Source organism: Balaenoptera musculus, chromosome Y, assembly GCF_009873245.2.
Source record: "Balaenoptera musculus isolate JJ_BM4_2016_0621 chromosome Y, mBalMus1.pri.v3, whole genome shotgun sequence".
NCBI lineage: Eukaryota > Metazoa > Chordata > Mammalia > Artiodactyla > Balaenopteridae > Balaenoptera > Balaenoptera musculus.
In genome coordinates, this window is record NC_045807.1 from 745,825 (window position 1) to 767,451 (window position 21,627).

The following is a 21,627-nucleotide window of genomic DNA, read 5'->3' on the forward strand; positions in this document are numbered from 1 at the left end:
TCACATAGAATCTCAAAGGACCTTGAAAAGCTGAAGCCATCCTAAAATAGAACCAACCCCCCCCACCCCCCGCCACCAAAACTAGAGGACTCACACTTTCTGATTTCAAAACTTACTACATAGCTACTATAATCTAAACAGTGTGGTGCTGGCATAAAGAGAGTTATATATACCAGAAGAAGAGAATAGAGCCCAGAAATAATCCTTTGCAAAATGGTCAAACAATTTTTGACAAGGGTATCAAGATCATTCAATGAGGAAAAGAACAGTCTTTCCAATAAATAGTGAAGAACTGGATATCCACATTCAAAAGAATGAAGTTACACCCTTACCCAACACCACACACAAAAATTGAATTAAAATGGATCTAGGACTTAAATCAAAGACCTAAAACACTTACAAGAAAACATGGAAAAAGTTTCACAACACTGGATTTGGAAATGATTTCTTGGGTATGACACCAATAGCGTAGGTAAAGGCAAAAATAGACAAATCATGCTTCATGAATATTTTAAAATTTGTGCATTAGAAAACATTATTAACAGAATAAGAGTGTAATTCACAGAAAGGAAGAAAACATTTGGAAAGCATGTATCTGATAAGAGGTTAATATCCAGAATATACAGAGAACTCCTAAAACTTAGCAATGAAAAACAACCCAATTCAAAAATAAGCAAAGGAACTCCATAGACATTTCAAAGAAGATACACACATGGTCAATAAGCATATGAAAAGATGCTCACCATCACTAATCATTAGGGAAATACAAATCAAAACTATAATACCACCTCACACATATTAGCATGACTAATATATTTATTTAAAAAGACACACACACACCACACGCTACTCACACCAAAAATCAGCAAGCGTTGGGGAAGATGTGGAGACACTGGAACCTTTGTGCACTGTTGGTGGGAATTTAAAACGGTACAGCCTGCGTGAAAAACAGAGTGGTTCCTCAAAAAAATTAAAAGCAAAACTACTGTTAAGTTCCAGCACCTCATTTTGGTTATATATCCAAAAGAATTGAAAACAGAGCTTCAAAGATACCCATTTGTATACCCATATTAATGGTAGTATTATTCACAACAGCTAAAATGTGGGCATAAGCTATGCACCCTTTGATGGATGAACAGATAAGCAAAATGTGGCATTTACGTAGAATGGAATACGATAGACCCTTAAAAAGAAATTCTGACATATACTTATTACATGGATAAAACTTGAGGATATCATTTTACCTGCATGAAGCATTTGGAGTATACAGAATCACAGATAGAAGTATAATGGTGGTTGCTAGGGGGGGTCGGGTTGGGAGGGGAGAATGGTATTACTGTTTGATGAGTACAGAGTTTCAGTTTTACAGGATGGAAAGTGTTGAGTGCATGGATGGTGGTGATAGCTGCTCAACAATGTGGATATATTTGATACCCCTGGACTGTATGTTTTTAAATGGTGGTGATGGTAAAAATTTTATGTGCATTTTACCACAATAATAAAAAAGGGAGAAAAAAAACTTCTTTCATTTTGTTATTTTATGTCAACCAAAAGCTAATGCTAAATGTGATTATAACTACTGTATAAAATACAAATCGAAGTATCAACAAATGTGTTTTATTCCAAACATGTGTTTACTCATTTGTGAATACTGACAGCATATACCTAATGAAGGAACACTTACTCAACATAGCTAGAATTAAGCTAAACCAATCACAAGTTTTGTAAGCAAGTATATTTTTAGTTATGATACCAACATATGGCAAGAAAATCAATGGTCATTCCTTAATAAAATACAAGACTGTCCACAATGCATAGTTTATAAGCTCCTTAAGGCTCAAAGCAACGATAGCCAACTAATTAAATGTTGCCAGCCTTCTTACACGAAAGCTTATGCATTTATTAACCACCTTAATAACACATTTATACTGTATATACATATGTCCTATAAGTACGATAAACAATGCATGAAAATGCAACCCTACCAAATTTACTATACAAAAAGTTAATCAGTACCAAATCACTATAGTCAGCTGTTCCTTGGTATCTCCTGAAGATTGATTCCAGGACCCCCCTACAGTTGTCAGAATCTAAGAACATAAAATCCCTTACATAAAGTGGCATAGAATCTCTAGATTACTTACAATACCTAATACGATGTAAATACTATGCAGTTGTAAATAGAATAATAATAGTGTATATATAGTTGCCATTGTGTAGCAAATTCAAGCTTTGCTTTTCGGAACTTTCTGGAATTCTTATTTTAATATTTTAGATCCACAGTTCAATTCATGGACGCAGAACCCACGAATATGGACGACTGACTATAAAGGTTACTTTTCTTGGCTTTCAAACATTTTGATTTCCTTTCTAGACACAGTTTATGTGATTGTATTGTGGTTATCAAAGAATGTAACACGTTTCTTTTTCTTCCTTTCATTCCTTTTTTGAAATATTATCAAAACAACGAATCTATAAAATTTCTAATGACGTGTATCAAAATAATTCTTCCATGGGAAACTGCACATAAGCTACATCTTTGATCCAACTCAAGATGAAACACTATGCTGCACTGGTACTAAATAGCAAGAAAAAAGTCTGTTACCAGTATCTTACTTCATTCAGACTGCTATAACAAAATAGTACAGATTGGGTGGCTTATAAACAACAGAAATTTCTCATAATTCTGGACATTGGCAGTCTAGGATCAGGGTGCTGGTATGGTTAGAGTTCTGGTGAAGGTCCTCCTTTGACTTGCACACTGCTGAGTTCTTGCTCTGTCTTCTCATGGCAGAAGAACCCTAGGAGGTTTCCTTCCTAAGAGCAGTGACCACATTTATAAGAGTTCCTCCTTGGTGCCTGATGACCTCCTGAAGGCCCCACTTGCCAACACCATCGTCTTTAGGGGTTGGGATTTCAATATACAAATTTCCAAAGGACATAATCAGACCACAACAACTAGCAAACACAAACTGGGAGTAGAGTAAATCTTGGGGCAAACCATATTTATCTGAGGAAGTCAACAGAAAAGTTTTTTAAGTAGGGTCTCCACCTACCATGAACTGTATCACATATGCAGATTCTGATATTTTTGGCAAAATGTTGAAGATAGGTAAACCTAATATACCTTTATGTATAAAAGACTAGTTGACTGCCCATGAAGACAACCACTAAGTCACCTTCTCAAGCTTGTTTCTTAAGAGTATCAACAACTAGTCCTTAGTCTCAAACACATTCATCACCTAGGTAAGTGTTCAGGAACTCACAGATTAAGAACCACAAACCACATCTGTGAAACTTCTCTTCTTCTTAGATTTAATTATGTACATATTCTGGCCTCAGATTTTGAACCTAGAGTTTTCACACTTGGGAAGTAAAATTAGAGCAAAGTGAGATGGAACCATATGAAGGTTTATCCCCCTTAGTTATATTTATATTACTGAAACCAGGTAACGGTGTAGTCCCTGTATATTAATTTTCACTGCTGAAAAATTCTCAGACAAAATATAATGTTTCACAAATTACCTGATGAATCTTTTCTTACTAAAGTTGTATAAAATTGAACTGAGGCTGTTTAACTAGCCTTGCCCTTAATTTCATCTTACTATAGTTGATAACTTCAAAACAAAACGTTAAAAAAAGGTTATGACCTAAACTCCTAGTAAAATATAAACACAAAAGAATTGGAACACACATAAAAATACACCAGTAACACAAAGTAAGGCCAAAATATACTCAATGCAACATTTTATTGTATTTCTTAGCTGTGGTTCCTTCTTTTCCCTTATCTCAGCTAAGGGATAGTTTAAGAAAGACTTAGTTTATAGAATTTTTTATGAAATTAGATTTTCATTTATACATTGTAATTTAATTTTTCATAAAACTCAAAACTATGGGTTACAATGTATGACTTTCGACAATGAAACAACATATACAATCTATTTTGTATAGTAAAGAATAATCTACTTATTTTACCATTAAAAGTTGTCTTACTTGAGGAAAAACACTGTCAACAAATACATCAAAACTTTCAACGTTAAGGAAATTGAGTATTACCTAGCACAGAATTTTTTCAACTACTAATCTTACAAATTCAAAATTACTACTCAAACCCGTATTCTAAAAACTGCATTTTGGAAATGCTTAATATTACGATGGTGGCAACATAAAATGATGAAAAGAATATACAAGTTACCAAAATTAGTATAAAAATACACATGGCTACATATATCTGAAAATAGCCCCTTTTCTTGACTTCAAATGCAGATTTCTTCTTTCCTTAAATTTTATCAAAAATCTCAGGAGACCATCTAGGTAACTGGAACATACAGAAAGACTCTGTAAACAGACTAGTTGGAACTAGGGCTTATCACAGTCTACGATGATAAGGCAATTTATTCAAAACATCCATTAACTGGAAGTAAAGTAATCAGAGTGGGGAAGGCATCTCTTTTCTCCTTTCCTTCCTCCCACTGTTTTAACAGCAGATATTGTGATCTTCTACCCCTAAGTTCCATCACATTAAAAGAACAAAGTGTTAACAATTTACTGAATATAATTCAGCTTCATCAGTTTTTTATACAAATATAATAAATACTTTAAAACAATGAAAACAAATCAGTGTGCCTTAGACTACATTCACGCTGAATGAAGTTTTATTCTTCTTAACAGGTGATGACCAAAATTCAAACTGTAGAACAATCCTCAGAAACTTTGAGTTCAATTTAGATCTGTTAAGTGAAAAGAACATCAGGTCAATGGAAAAAATAATTCTTATAATACTGCATATAGGACCCCCTTAGACTATCTGGAAAATAAATCCTTGAACAAAAATTCTGTACACCAACCAGATTTTTTCTCAATTCCTGTCTGTTATCAGTAAATCTCTATGAGAACATTAGATGTTATGCAGCCTATTCTTAATAAAGTTTAGCATCTCATTCTTTCCTTTCATGCTAGTGATCAGAGACTTTTTGTTTTGGAACTGGGAACAGACATGGGGAAGTAAAATTCCCTTAAGAACGACAGAAGTGTGGTACTAAACCAAATTCTTCTCTGAGTCAACTTAATCATAGGATTGAAACAAGTATATCACCTGGCAAAGTGACTCTGGAAAAAGTAGGACTGAGAGGTAATAAACATAAACCTAACCAAAATATTCAAAATAACACAAATTCTTTTAATCACCATTGTCTTTAGTTTCTTTCCCAACAAGGCTGCTTAGACACAGCACCAAAGGAAGTGTTGGCATAGATCCAGAAAGGTGTTTTCTTTTTCTTCTGAGGGAAGACTTAATTCTGTGGCTGGGTATTCAAGCATTCACTCTGCTTATATTCCTAGCCTTCAACCCCGGCTCAGCTGTCAAAACGTTCAAGTCTCTGTTAATATACTACACAACTGTTGCATTTTACATTCTTACCACGGAAAATAATTGTTAGTTCTACTGTCAAAGTATTAATTGAGCCACAAGAACTCTCTGGCAAAACTGAACAAAATGCTAGTTCAATAGAGAGAACAGCATTTCTAAGAAATCTGTTGTCAGCATTAGAGACCACCTATGCTACAAAGATGTCATTAAACAGAATTTGTTCAATTACTGGATTCTTTCTTCTTATATGATCAGTTTATAGAATTTCCGATTTGTAACTCTGATTCATAAAACTGGGACTTCACTTTTCGAAAATACAGCTGACTGATTTTTTTTTCAGCCACAATTTAGCAGACTTGAGATGCTCATTTTAGCATTTACATAATTTATAATCCCAAACGTATAATAGACAATGACAGAAGCATCATAAGTAAATAATGCAAACTGAAATAGTTACGTCAAACTTTTGGACCTTCTGATAGCACAAGTGTAACAGAAAAAGTAAAAAATATTTAAAAACAGAACAATATTTTTCTAATCCTTTTTCATTTCCTATTTCTGGGTGATTGTTCACTTCAATTTAAAATTCTCTCAATTTCTCTGAGTGTCTGAAAATGCTCTTAATAATGATGTTGGTGACTGAAAGACTGTGAATCTTTTCTTCTTGAAAAGCTTGGTTAATTGTGCTGCACAATCTTCGTCAGGAACAAATGCTCTAGGTATTCTAAAATTCCACCTTCACATCCAATAAAACACTAATTAATATTTTCGGACTTTTTGTTTCTAAACTATACTTTTAATACAGAGGTACAAAAAAAAAAAAGGCCTAATAAGCTTGACTGGAGGTAAGCTCGATGGTGGTAAGCCATACCACCATCCCAATTACTTAACATGAAATTTCAAGAAAATCAGGATGAATTTAACATAAATATAGTAACAGTAGAACAGTCAGGCATTTAACACTCTTATTCTCACCGTTTCATTACTAAGAAAAACAACCTTTTTTCCACAAACTCCAAACCAAGAGTTTGGCCAACAGTGATATATGACAAATAAAATAATGTAACCTCTAAATACACAGGCAACATGCCTCCGTTTTACGGCTTTGGAGAATATTGTAATTTCAATGCTTCAGCAAGTTGGCTTAAACATGATTTTCTTCTTTTAACATACAAACAAACATTTTATTTGGGAGATGGCATATTTTTTAAGCTGTCTGCTAAACTTCTTAATAGCTATCACTGTAGACAATCTTACCTAGTAAGTTATCATTATGGAGTATCCACTGTCAGAGCTAACTGAGCTTTTCAAAGAAAGAAGGGTTTCAAGAATTACAAGGTTTCTCAAAGTTTAAAAAGTCTGACTAGAGGGTTTCTGAATACTAATGAATATTCAAATTTATGGATAAGTCTCAAAATATATTCAATTTAAGTGTTCAACATTCTGAGATCAAAAGTAAAGATCTGACTACCTTCATAAACAAAACAATCAAAAAGCCACAAGGTTCATCCACTACTTACATCATCAGTGTCTTCATCATCATCTCCAATGTCATCAAACTGGATTTCGTCATCATCTCCAGCACCAAAGGTATCTGTTTCATTAATTTTTGCTAAAAACACAGTAACATATATATATAAAATCAAGATGTTACTAGGTGGATTGCCTACTAAAAGAAATAATACTGAAACAATAAAGAATACTAAAACACTGAACTATACAAGAAGACTCTTATAAGTAATCTTCAATTCAACCATTTCATTCCAAGAAAAATCTTCCTAGTCTTCCTACAAACAAGTCATCACACAAAGCAAATTCACACTGAAACCTCCAGAAGTTCACTGCAAAGTCATTACAATGAAGAGTATACGCACTATAATTTTATCTTGTTCAAAAAAATACACGTAAGGCAGGCTGGCTCTAATTACACTAACTTAGTAGTTATTATATTTCTGAAGTTATCTTTCAAAAAGGGCTTGTATGCATGTTAACAACTTACCCTTGGCACGTATAAACTTCTCCTAAGATAAGAACATCCACTTCACCAACCACTGGATAACTAACCAAATGAATGTAACCACTGGATAGACTTACCAAATCAGTCAGAAAAACTTTCAAATCATGCTTATCCCTAAGCAACAAAAGTAAGAAAGTATTGATCTGATTTCCAGATATCTTAGTATTTCTTAAAAGGCCAATAATTTCATCAGAATTTTCATGCTTACTCAAAAATCTCATAATTTTATAATAAAATGCAATGGAGTAAAGTAAATCAAATAAAATAGCTTCCAAGTTAAAAATGTGAGCTTACTATATTGCCTCTTTTATGTTATTAGAAATTTACTTTAATCTTTTCACGTTTACTACAGTAAGAATGCAACACTTTTGCCTTTATGAAATAAAAGGAGTTATCTGTTAAAAACACACAAACCCCACAAAACTCTCTGGGATAGTACTATGCTAAGTTAAACTGAACATTGTTTTCTATAAAAATCAATACAAGTACCATGACTGTTACCCTCATTTAGCTGAAGACAGATCATCTCTTAAGAACAGTTTAAAACACTGTAACTAATGTACACCTTTAACAGATATTATACACAAGTCCAGAGTTTATAAACTTTTACACTCCCCACCAGAAGAACATTTATTAGGAAGAGAATTCAATTTATTACGAAATTGTTAATATTTTAAAGGATATACATACTTAAAGCTAATTTAATAAGCACATATGCAAAAAATACGTAAAAGAGACAGAATTCTGTCAAAACTGCTTCACCTAAACACTAACAAGCTAGTATCACTGTAAGACAGGGAAATGTAATAACTTTAACATTAATTACCATGTTCCGGAAGCTCACCATAAGCCTTCAGACTTCTAGCTTCATCTGCATTGTACTTTAAAATTACATCAGCTTTGTTATCCTTGGAGAATAACAAGTAACCAACAAAACAGGTTATGCCAAAATATCATCAGTTGTCTCATAAATTACTTTCTAATTAAACACACTAAGAAAAAGCTCACTGTTCTGTTACAAATTCTCTGCTTTTCTTCACCTTCCTTCTATCTTCTTTAAAAAAAACCCTTGGCAAGAAGTTTGCATTCAAATAATGAATAGCCCAGAAAAATTACTTATAGAATTCACTTTAATAAAGAGAAAAAAGGAAAATAAGGGGGGGAAGGAAAGAAAAAGTAGAAAAAGAGAAAAAGATGCAATGTGGTCCTTGGCCACACTGTAATTCAAACTGCAAGTGGTATTATTACCCAAGAAAATTAATAAGCCTTTCTATAATCAGTGGTTCTTAGGGTAGCTTACCTGTTAGAATTGTTTGTGGCACTTTAAAAAGATAACCTTATCTCCTGAAAATTGACAGACCTGAGGTAAAGTCCAAAAATCTGTATTTAAAAAGCTCTTTTGGGTGTTTCAGACGCAAATATCCCTGAGAACTACTGCCCTAAAATGTTCACATTTCTCCATTGTAAAGAATCTGAGTCATTTACAGAAGAAAAAATGAGTTTGAATGCTGACAATTAACCTAGAAAAGACCTAAAGAAAGGCAACTGAAATCATCACAGTGATGCAACTGCAATGTAATATAAACCAACACTTCTCAAACTGTAACGTGCACACAAAACATACAGGGATTGTGTTAAAATTCTGATATTGACTCAGTAGATAGGAGACTGGGCTAATAACCTGTTAACTTGCTTCCAGATGGTGGTGATCCTGCTATTATCTTTAGATTACTGTGAGTAGCAAGGATATGTAATTATTCACCAAAGATTAAGAATCAGAAGAGCTGTTTGTAGCTATCACATTAATGTTAGAATATTAATCCCTTAAGAATTGTGGTTTCACTGTCCACAAAACAGAGAATTAAACTGGGAATTAATAACTATTCTCTCCACTTTGGGGGTTTATATAAAGTTAAACCAAGAAAATGGACATGAAAATGATACATTTTTATGGACAGATTACAAGTTTTTATTATAGAATATTAAAAAGGAAAAGACTATCAATGTATGATCCACTTCATAAAAATAGATACAAGAAGCAAATTCAGTAAAGTTTCAGGTTATCAAGTCAACACAAAAATCAGTATGTCTGTATAAACTAGCAAGGAACTACCTAAAAAAGAAATCAAGAAAACAATCTCATTTACAATAGCATCAAACACAAATACTCAGAAATAAATTTAACCAAGGAGGTAAAAGATCTATACACTGAAAACTATAAGATACTGATGAAAGAAACAAATAAACGGAAATGTATCCCATGTTCTTGAACTGAAATAATTAATACTATTAAAGTGTCCATATTACCCAAAGTAATTTAGAGATTCAACATAATTCCTATAAAAATTTCAGTGGCATTTTTTTTCACAGACAGATAACGTTATATGGAACCACAAACACTCCAAATAGCCAAAGCAGTCTTGAGAAAGTACAAAGCTGGAGGCATCGCACTTCCTGATTTCAAAATACAGTTGTCAAAACAGTAAGGTACTGGCATTAAAACAGTCCTGTTGACTAATGGAAGAGGATTGAGAACCGAGAAATAAAATTTTGCAAAAATGGTCAACTAATTCTTAACAAGGGAACCAAGACAACACAGTGTAGAAAAGACACTCTTCAATAAATAGGATTGGGAAAACTGAATACTTACATGAAACTGGACCCCTTTCTTACACCAAAAACTGCCTGAAATTAACTTGAAATAGATCAAAGACTTAAACACAAGACCGGAAGCCATAAAACTACTAAAAGAGAACAGAGAAAAGGTACTTGATGTTTATCTTGGCAATTGTTTTTTTGGATATGACACCAAAGGCATAAGCAACAAAAGCAAAAAGGGACAAGTGGAACTACATCACTCTAAAAAGCTTTTACACAGCAGAGGAAATCATCAATGAAATTAAAAGACAACCTACTAGATAGGAGAAAATATTTGCAAATGATAGGACCAAAAAGGGATTAATATCCAACATATATAAATCCTGCCATTTGCAACAACATGGATGAACCTGGAGGGCAGTATGCTAAGAGAAATAAGTCAGACAAAGAAAGACAAATACTGTATGATCTCACTCAATATGTGGAATCTGGGCTGCACGTAAACTCATCAAGGATCTGGAAAGGTCCTAATCTCCCAGCTCTGAGTGACCCTGCAATTCTGCACAAGCATGAAATTAAGACTAAGAGAGTATTACTGCCTGGCTGCGTGTTAAAAGGTATGCCCCAACATGCATAGACTCCATATGCAAAAGCTGGCAGGCTTACTGGTTTTAATGAAATCTCACACATGGGCTGTTTGCTAAGATAACCAAGCATTCAATGACCACACACAAGAAAAACATACAGACCAAACAGAATTTGTTTCAGAAAACAACAGCAAACAACAGCAAGAACAAACCCTGGGAGAAGAAATCTGATTTCCAGTCTTGCCACATTATATTTGCACTTTCTAGTTCTCAACAAAAAAATTATCAGACACACAAAGAAATAGGAAAGGGTGGTCACACACAAGAAAAGAAGTCATTACTAACTGTTGCTGAGAAAACCCAGAAGTTTTACTTAACAAAGACTTTACATCAGTTACTATAAATATAAAGAACTAAAAGAAACCATGTCAAAAAAACTTTGTCAGAATATTTCACTAAATAGAGAAAATCAAGAGATGCAGATTATTTAAAAAAATTAAAATTATGGCGATGAAACGTATGTTAACTGACCTCAAAATGCCTCTTTCAATCACAAATAGAACAATCATGTAAAAAATCAACAAGGAAGGAGAAGACTGAAACTTTACAAATGAGTTAGACCCAACAGATATCTATGAAAAACTTGACCTGATAATAGAACAGAGACAGCAATCATTTCACTCACAACGTAATTAAACACAGATGATGGATGCGATGGAAATCAGATGGATTTCAGACACACAATGCATATAGAGTCTAAAGGCTGACATCATACAGGGCAACTATCATGTTCTTTTCTAAGCGTTCATCTCAAATTTATAACATACACTTAAAAAACAGTTTGTACTGTAACTACTGAGTGCACGTCTTATCCTTCTACTATACAACTGTAAAAACCCTTTTGGAGATGGGAAGGTTTGACTTATTCAGCTGCATCATCCAGAATAGTGGTTTACCAAACGTGGATTTGAGACCTCTAAATTTTAAAATAAAATAATAATTGGGACCCTGACATAAAATTACTAAATTTTTGTTTTGACGAGTAAGAACACTAATAAAAACCACCATCATATACTACTGTTCTTATTCCACAAAAGGTAATTAAAAAAGATATATTTAACAAGCAAAATGGAGGGGAGTTCCCTGGTGGTGCAGTGGTTAGTACTCAGCACTTCCACTGCAGTAGCATGGGTTCAATCCCTCGTCAGGGAATTAAAAGCCTGAAAGCTGCAGCACAGGCAAGAAACAAAAAAAAAAAGGAAAGGAAAATGGATAACTTAGCTATGTGAAAAACACCATATAAAACGTGCGTATCTTCTCATTTCACTACAGAACAGTGAAAAAATCAGCCTGCACCAATAAATATTTCACTGACTGACATTTGGGAACCATAACCCCTGAACACCTAGCACAATGCCTAGAATACAACTGGACATTAAATGAAAGAGGACACGGGACTTCCCTGGTGGTGCAGTGGCTAAGACTCTGTGCTCCCAATGCAGGCGGCCAGGTTCGACCCCTGGTCAGGGAACTAGATCCCACATAGCACACACAACTAAGAGTTCTCATGCCGCAACTAAAAAAGATCCTGCATGCCAAAACGAAGATCCCCCACGTGGCAACAAAGATCCCGCCTGCCACAACTAAGACCCAACGCAGCCAAATAAAAAAAAAAAAAAAAAAAAAAAAAAAAAAAAAAAAGAATGAGGACAGAATGATGGTCTGTGGTGTTTATCCAAAATTATGAGAGAATATTTACTGCACATGATGTTTAAAATAAAAACAATACTAACCAGTCTTCCCACAAAACACATGTATCATTAATCAGTCATGGGAATTATTCCAAACAAGGTATATCCTATAGTCTTGAATACAATTGGACCTTAATAAATTTTGACAACAGAATGGTGAGAAGTCATAATTGGCTAGGACTGCTTAAATATGCTTTTATTGCATCTTCTAAATATTAATGACTTACTAAATACAAGGGCACTACAAATTTAAATGTGATTGTTACCTGATAGTCTCGAAGACCAACCAATATAATGTCTGAGGTATTTATCCAAACCTATGAAAGAAAATTTACTGTATATTATATTTAAAATAAAAACGAATAACAGAGTTCTATGTTAAACCATTCTTCCTACAAAAAATATGTACTATTCACCCAGTGTGGAAAATGTATTTACTAGGAAATAGGGAAAAACTATAGAATATAGTATACTGTGGGTGTGTGTGTACACATGCGTGTGTGAGACAGACTCTAGTTATAGTTACAGTATATTAAGAAAAAGCTATAGTATACAGTTTGTGTCAAATTTTCTATTTTAGGATGTTAAAAATACATAATTATTTTATTTCAACTACCTGAGAGTTTAAAAATTACAAAAACATAATTATTTGTCAGGTAAATGAAAGACTTTTAATCACCAATCACTCCTGAGATATTTAATTATTTAACATATAGAAAATCAGTCATCTACACAAATACAGCCATCCAGTCACCAATCTACATAAATACAGGACCAAATCCCACCATCAATTGGAAAAGAATGACTTAACCGACCAAATATATTTTTTAAATAAAAAAATTAGAGTTGAAGGAACTTTTAAACAATGTGATCAATAAATCCGCCTGAACTACTAAAAACTATGATATAACATGTTCCAAATTTTCCTAATATCGTGTACAGCTGTTTCCCCCAAACCAAAATCTTAACCAAGGAACATATACTATATTTAATTAGCAATTACTTTAGTCTCCTTTAATCTTAAAACAATTCTCCAGCTTTTTTTCTTTCTTTCAAGGCATAACATTTTTTTAAGAGTCCACATCCTTTGTTTTATAGACTGAATCTGTCGAATTGTTTCCTCAATAGTATACATTTCTGGCATAAATCCCACATAGGTGAAGCAAATAATTCTTTGTAAATATAATCCTCTATTTTGAAAGTTATCACGGATCTTCTATTATTTTATGTATTTAGATTGCCATATAAATCATTATTTTTGAAGTCTTCGGGAACTCACAAAAATGAGTCGCTTGGCCCATATATTATCTAAAGCAGAGTCAATTTTTTAAAAGGCAAATTTTGTATTAAAGTAAAATAAATCTCCATACCTACCTTTTTTCTCAATTTTCCTCTTATATGACATAACCTCTTCACACCATCAAAACACATTGCTTCCAATCTTCCATTTCCCAACATTTTGATTACCTGAGCATATTCTTACGGAGGAAAAGAAACAAAAGAAAAAACTGTAAAATACTGTTTAATTTTTCTTAAAATGTAACAATGGATATTAGGTTGGTAACTTCACTTTTACTGCTAACTTTGGATCAAACCGTAATTTTTTTACAAAGAAAGAAGAAAGGCTTGTTCAGCGAATATTTTAAGTATTCTACCATGTGAGAGCTGTCTGAAAGAGACATATAATAATCTTATCCAAGAAAATGAGAGCACACTTCATCTGCTGAACCATTTCTATAGCCTCTTCCAGCAATGCTTATATACTTTACCCTCTTATTTTTAGAGCAAATAAAAACCTACAGAAGTCAAGTAATTTATCCAAGATCACAAATGCCATTTCCATGGCAAGTTATCTCCGTTATTAGGAATATTTTAATTATCCACTCATTTCGAGTACATCAGTTCAGGCTTGGTCCTCATGACTGCATGCTCTACCTTTAGACATCAAAGTGGCTCATTCCACATTACACACTGTAATGCTGACTTATAAACCTCTCACAGTTGAATAACAGCCAAATCTTGGTTCTCCTTTCCCTCAGAAACTTTAATCATAATAAACAGTAGGTTAATTATTAATAAACTTTTGCTTGAGGATACCTTGGTGATTACTGTAAAGGTCTTAAAAAAAACAAAAATAATGTTCCAAGATAAAATGCAAATGTTTAAAAAAAGTATTTCTAAGAGTATCCTCAAGAGGCCACCTGATTCTACTGCCACTTGAAAACACTGATATAAGCATTAGCCAGTATGTGGCAATCTCTTCTAGATTTAAATGACAAAAGCAGGCATGGGAGTAAGGAGAAAGAAACAGGTAATTAATATAAAACCTTCACACTACTAAACTTCTTCCTAAGGACTAACATCACAGAGACCCTGGACTAATTTATAATTACACTGAGAGGTAAATGAGATCTACACTGTGGGGCTGGTAAGTTGAGTCCCTTTTACCACAGGCCAATGAGCCTAGCTTTACTACTCAGCACTTCTTCAACATGGGAGAAAATGAGAGAGAAAAGAATTTAAAAACTGGCCCTGAAAACAAACTGCTAATGTAAGGAGACACTATGAAGGCTAAGTAACTGATTATCTTTAGCCAGACAACATGTTTCATACAATTAATAAAGATGCTGATTTTCTAGTGGCTTGCAGTATGGCATGAATAACTACACAGTTTTTTTATAAAGTGCTGGAAATTACTAAAACAAATGGAGAAATGTGAATGTAGATTATACACTGGGTCAGCAACATCCAGCAGAATTTTTCCATTGAGGTAAAATTATATATCTGAATTGAACAATATGTTCATTGATAGCTCAAAATTTAATTTCAATTCATTTCAATAGCCACACATGGCTAGTGGCTACCATGAAAAACAGTACTTACTAAGTAACAGTATAATCCTAAGGTTAAATTTCTAGTGACCATTCTACTGTAGTTATGCAGGAGAAAGCCCTTGTTCTTAGGAGATATATGCTGAAGTATTTAGGGCTAAAGTCTGTAACTGTATATAACTATATATCTGCTTATAAGAAAGTTAAAAAGGTTAGTAAAAATGTTCATGTACATATACAAAGAGAAAATAAATACACAAAGAAAACTTTAAAAACTAGTGAATCTAGGTAAAGAATAGATGGGAGCTTGGTGTACTCATATTCCAACTTTTCTGTAGGCTTAACTTTTTTTTTAAAAGGAAAAAAGTAAGTGCTTCAGTCAATTTATTTTACTCATTTTAAATTTTAGTCTGCACTTACTTAAAAAGTCAGTCAACAATTATCAGTTGTTTTATTAAATTTTATGATCGTGTGCTAGTGGCACTGGAGTAGTGAGGGTCTGATAGTCTTGGGATGTATTTGTCATACTCTACTGAATAATGTATAACATTACCCACTATTATACTAGAGTAGGAAATTTTCAGTGTTGGCAGCCAGCCTTACTCTGCTCTAAATCCTGAAATTCACTCTCACTTATATCACGCTTTTCCACATAGAACAAAGAAAACTATGTTTACAGAAATGCCACCAATTTAATCCTCTATCAGAAATAGTATCCAATGGGCTACTCAATGGACAAATTCTGAAGAAGTATGGGGTATTATAAATGAAGAAAGGCAACTGTTCAGGATTGTGACTAAGACCCATTTCAGGTTAAAGACTGAAATTCACATTATCAAAAAATGACATTAATAACTTCAAAATTCTTACCTTGTCCATCTTCTTTAAACACTAACTCTCTTTTTTCAGATTCATTCTCATTCTTACCCCTGCGCCTGTTTTTACCTCCTTTACCTAATTGATTTAAAAAGTGAATAAAAAATTAAGTGTAATTATCTATATAATATCTTACAAACTAAACTTGAAACAAGCTAAAGTAAGACTTTAAACTTTATAAAAACAGAAAAGGAAAAAAAAATTATCATTTAAAGAGCAGTACAATATTAACAGAACTCTATGTAAGATTTTTAAACTTTAACCTAATTTGGTTACCCAATAGTTACAATTTGTCAAAGGTTTTCTTTTAAATCCCTTACCGGATAAACATATTATCAAGCATATACCTTACTTTGGCGTTTAGATTTGGATTTTTCTCATATAAAACTACTTCTTATACGGAAGTATAGAGAACAAAAATCCCATTACCAGGGATAACTATCAACATTTTACTGTCCATGCTTTCAAATTAAAATTGGATTCCGTACAGTCTCTTCTACAATTTATTTTAATCCCACTCAATAATGTGTTTTGCATGACTTTTCATGTCAATTGAACAACAGACTAAGATGAACATTTTAACAGAGTAAACTTAATTCCTTATTTTGCTTACTTCTAATGTTTTACTGTTATTTAATAAGGCTGAGTTGAGATTATCCTACAAACAAGTGCCATAGGATAAATTTATAGAAGCAGAATTTCCAGGATAAAAGTTATGTATCCACCTCCTTAAGACTTCTGCTGAAGTATATTCATTTATACTGCCATCAGCAAAGAAAGACTATTATCTAGTCCTCTGCTACAACCATACCATGCTAAAGATTTAAAATCATACTTAACTGTACTTTTGAATTTTTGCTTTCACTAAAATTTAATGTATTTGACTATAACATTAACTTTAGTTCCTTGTGAAACTTTCTACTACATAATCAAGGAATTAGGCTACTTCTTCGTAGCATTTTATTACCATTCCAAAACCTACGCAAGAGCACCCATTTCCAATAGATGGGAGAAAGGCTGTGACAGATAGTAATAAGGGACCCATGGGAAGAGTTTGAAACAAAAATCCCTAACAGAATTTAAAATGTGCATCTGCCACTATAAAAACTGACACCTATCTTCTTGAATGCACCCTCTACCTCCTGGGGCAGCCTCACATTGCTGTGCTATACTAAAAGGTAGGTGGTCTTCACAATTCCCTGACTTATCTGGACTCACTATCCTATACATTAAGGACACATCATAACTAACTTGCTCAAAAGGGAAAAAAGTGTTTATTTCAAGATATAAAACATGCCAGAACTTCAAAATACACTGGAAGCTCCGTTAGGACAAGGATAATAATACCTGCTTTGCTTACTTAGTCATATGTCACAGTTTGCCAGTTTTTCAAATAAACCAAGAGTAGTTCCTATATTTCTAAGTGAATGAAAATTTAAAAATCACATGTCCTTAGTTTGGCATAATACTTCAATAAAATGTAGATTTCCTGGAAGTATAAAAAAAAAAAAAAAAAAAAAGAAAGAAGAGGGACCTCCCTGGTGGTGCAGTGGTTAGGAATACGCCTGCCAGTGCAGGGTTCACAGATTCGATCCCTGGTCCGGGAAGATCCCACATGCCACAGAGCAACTAAGCCTGTGTGCCACAACTACTCAGCCTGCGCTCTAGAGCCTGCGAGCCACAACTACTGAGCCCACACGCCACAACCACTGAAGCCCGCGGGCTCTAGGGCCTGCGGGCTGCAACTACTGAGCCTGCGGGCTGCAACTACCGAACCCATGCGCCTAGAGCCCATGCTCCGCAACAAGAGAAGCCACCACAGTGAGAAGCCCGCGCACCACAATGAAGAGTAGCCCCCACTCGCTGCAACTAGAGAAAGCCCGCGCGCGGCCACGAAGACCCAACGCAGTCAGAAATAAGATATAATAAAATAAATTTTTTTTTAAAAAAGAAAAAAGTGATGTCTTTAAAGGGTAGGAGCATCTTACCCCAAATGTTCTTCTTAAGTGGGTCAGAGGATGGGTTTTTTTTTTCCTGATTTAAGAATGGATTTCTAAAGAAAACAAGCTGCATGAGTAAAGCAAAAGTTATTCAACATATGGTCCAAAGTAATTTTATATCCTTACTTGCGTAACCTTCACTGACACTATATTCACAGGGCTTTTGAATTTTCAAATGAAGAAAAATATCTACAGAGTTTTATTTCTACATTACTAAACTTCACCTCAAAAATTCAGGAGTCCTAACAACAGGTTTCAACTAAGTAACCTAGAAAATAACAGATTGGTTTTACATACACGGATTGAAACATCAAATTCAGGATGATTATCTCCAGAATGAGAGAAAGAAAGGTGATTTCAGAGAGGTACACAGATGGCTTTAACTGAAGGTATGTTGTAATTCTTAAATTCAGAAGTATAATTTCCAGGACTTTAGTCTGTATTTATTAACCATACCTTAAAAACCCCTTATTTTACTATCAAGTAATAAAATCCATTTAAAATTGTCTTTTGAAAGAATTGAAAATATAACAATGTATTGTATTCAATACAGATATTGAATATTTCAGTATCAATATTGATACTGAAAGATAGTTCATCTTTCTTTCTAAAACTAAGTTCAGGCAAATTTCACAGATCTCTTCCTTAAATCAGATGTTGTAAATCAACTATACTCTAATAAAAATTTCTAAAAAAAATCAGATGTGATTTGGAGATATTCTCTGATGTGCTCTTACTTAGGCATCAGATAGTTTAAAAGTCCTACAGAAGGAGGGAACTTAGTATCTAAGTTCCTAAGGATGGAGTGAAGCATAGGAAGACAACATTAACAAAAACTTATTGGACATATAATAAGTGCCAAGTTGTAGTAATCCAAGATTCATAAAACAGGTATTATTCCCTTTAGAATATACAATCTAGTGAGGGAGGCTGAAACTTCATTACTAGAAATTCAGGTGGAAACAAGGTATTTATTGAAATGTACTGTTATTTGTGAGACAATCATGAATTATATATATAAGGAAAAAACTAGTATAAGCCTTATCTAATTTACCGAACATACGGTTAGAAAGACAACCCTACTGTTGCAGTGAATAATTAGCAGGAAAACACCTGCTAGAAAAAGAATCTGTGAGCTGGTTTGCAGGCCGCAGAGAGCAGTGAACTCAACAGGGCAAGCAAAGAACTGTGACCAAGTATCTCAAGGCAAAGTTAAGTGGTGAGAGCTACAAAGAGAAAATGAAGTAGCATCGGTGGAGCAAGCGGTTAAGTAGAAAGGAGACACAAGTAGATATGGGTGTCAAGAATGAATAATGAAGGGAGACTTCTTGTGGACTGTGAAATGTGGTGCTATGCTGCCCTCTTTGCCCTTATAGTTTCCTAGGAGGCACTGTAAAGAGATTAAAAATGACAGAACTCAGGTCTCTAAAAAGGAGAACTTCTTTAAGGAGTGACTGTCCGAGGGCTCTGCTTTACTTAGGTTAGGACTCCCATTTTGGAAGTTCCAAGCAACGTTATTGTCAAATCTGATAATTCGTGAACGGTTTGCCTCAGAATAAAGGTGGGTAGAAATATTTACTACCAGAATCTATGTCATGAGAAAAGAAGGCTGAAAACTTCTGTAAATGTGTAACATACCTTGTAAACAAGAATGTTCAAGTTTGTGACGGAAGGGGGAAAGTAAACAGACAGAGATGAACCTAAATACGGTAACAAGCTTTCACCTAGTGTTTACACAGAAGCAATGTCTTCACCAACAGTCCACAAAGAAAATACGTACGAAGATTTAATGGTCGCAAAAGCAAGAATCACTGGTTAAAAACTGTTCCTGGTCAGTCCTGGGAAGGGCCCAACGCCGGAGAGGCCAGGCGGCCCAGGAGAGGCTCTCCAGGTTCGTGACGCGCCGCTGGTTAGCCTGCTGTGAACCAGGAACAAATTTTACACTCTCCCTCTAGAGGCCCTTAGAATAATGGCGTCGGTTGTATAGCAAAGTGAGCAAAGTGGGAGGGAGCTAGGAGTAGCTTCCCAGCTCCTGTCCCGACAACGAAGTCCCGCTCAGAGACACCAGCCAAGCACGAGAAGGAAGAACTACCACCGCCGCGAGTCACTGCCGACGACACCAAGCCGAGCAGAACCATGGTTCTCGGAACCCAAGGCGTTACCTTTATTCTTGGGCATTGCGGTAACTGCGACCTCAGCGTTTCCAACTGGGTTCCGGTGTCGGTGGCGCTGCCAGGTAATCCTCCGAGGTGCCGAAAGAAATTAGTAGTTGCAGACTCCGAACACACAGCTCAAGCGAGATCCGCAGGCGGATCTCCGTGGCGGAGAGAGCCACGCTTACTGGCAAGCAAATGGCTGCGCAGGCGGCTTCACGGCTTCCCCATCCCCCAAGCTCGACCGCTCCCCGCCGCCCCGCCTACTGCGCAGGCGTAGCCCACAGCTACTGACTTCCCGCTGCTAGAGAAAGTGAGACGCACTGTGGGCGGTTCCAGTAGGAAAAGGTGAATCATTCGAGTACCAGGCCCTGCGCTGAAAAGAGGAGGAATCAAGTATAGAGTACGCCCACGACGTTATCCTACTTGGAAATCACCCGAGCTGTCTCCTGCTCTTGAATACACTTCTGCTACTCTGTAATAATTGCCTTTTCCAGAAAATTTCTTGACTGTTAACTTTTATGTTACCTGTCTTCCTTTTCAGAGAAACAAATTCCAGAGTGATGCTTCTGTAAGAAGTCTCTGCCTAATACATGAAAAGGGTGGAAAAACCAGTGAGAAAAGGGTATGTATTTCTCAAAGGGCCTGAAAAAAAGGGCATAGGTTCAGAGACAGGAACCTCTTGAGGTTCGTTAGAGATCTAACTCTGAAACATTTCAGTGCTCCAAGGCAGGGGCTCTGGGTAGTAGAGGGGTAGAGCACCAAGAGTGTGGCTCCAGTGTCAGGGCTGGAAGCGGCTTCATCCTGAGTGTGGAGAACTGCTTCCCCAAGCTGCTTAAGAGGAAGGAGTGGGAAGAGCCCCTGTAGTTCCTCAGAGCTCCATCATTGAGAACTGGGAGGATGTGAAAGGCTGGTTACAGGGTCAAGGTGTCTGAAATGCCTGAAGTAACAATCTCTTTATCAATCTCTGCCTCTTGGCAAAAATAGCTAAAACTAGGACTGTTTTGTTTTCACTTAGGAAAAGAAGGGAAAAGTCCACTTCTGCCCATTAAAAAACTTGAGTTAAAAGCTACCCAGGTGGGATCAACATTTAAAGGAAGAACAAGAATTCAACAACAATCTGAAGGCAATTGCAATAGTCCTGAACAGGTTCATCAGATTTTGTGTGCAACGCTGAATTTTCTTCCAACCAACAGGCTTTGGAAAATCCCTAGGAATTTCTCCATGAAGTTGCCTGGTGACTGCCTGCGCCTGATCATATAATAAGTTAGTGGGCTCATCTCCCAGTTGTAATTGTAGAGACCTTTGAGGACCTTCCCAATTAGCGGTTTTTGTCTGATGCTGGGCCTGGCCTTCACAGCATATGATCAGCTGATGTAAGTCAGAGAAACCAGGTTGATAAGTTTGAATGAACATGTTAATTTCATTAACAAATCTATGAGAGTC

At 35.2% G+C, this 21,627-nt stretch overlaps 1 protein-coding gene across 2 annotated transcripts; it reads right to left on the reverse strand.

The window, feature by feature from the left end:
• Nucleotides 1–3,720: 3,720 nt before the first annotated feature.
• On the reverse strand, nucleotides 3,721–20,425 carry LOC118889454 (eukaryotic translation initiation factor 1A, X-chromosomal-like). Of its 2 annotated transcripts, XM_036841219.1 has the most exons (7): nucleotides 20,191–20,425; nucleotides 16,023–16,106; nucleotides 13,696–13,799; nucleotides 12,588–12,638; nucleotides 8,212–8,293; nucleotides 6,889–6,980; nucleotides 3,721–4,730 (listed from the first exon to the last, which is right to left on the reverse strand). In XM_036841219.1, the coding sequence occupies exons 1-7, from the start codon at nucleotides 20,204–20,206 to the stop codon at nucleotides 4,725–4,727; spliced, it is 435 nt and encodes a 144-aa protein (XP_036697114.1). In that variant the 5' UTR covers nucleotides 20,207–20,425; the 3' UTR covers nucleotides 3,721–4,724. The 2 variants fall into 2 exon arrangements, with proteins under 2 accessions (XP_036697114.1, XP_036697113.1); XM_036841218.1 differs by lacking the exon at nucleotides 8,212–8,293 and having other exon boundaries at nucleotides 3,731–4,730.
• Between the last annotated feature and the right edge of the window lie 1,202 nt (nucleotides 20,426–21,627).

Excerpts from the sequence above, each read along its gene's own strand:
- LOC118889454 (XM_036841218.1), bottom strand. Across the intron at positions 13,800-16,022 it reads GTTTAAAGAAGATGGACAAG|AATATGCTCAGGTAATCAAA; the intron begins GTAAGAATTTTG and ends TTCCTCCGTAAG. Across the intron at positions 12,639-13,695 it reads GAGGAAAATTGAGAAAAAAG|GTTTGGATAAATACCTCAGA; the intron begins GTAGGTATGGAG and ends TTTCTTTCATAG.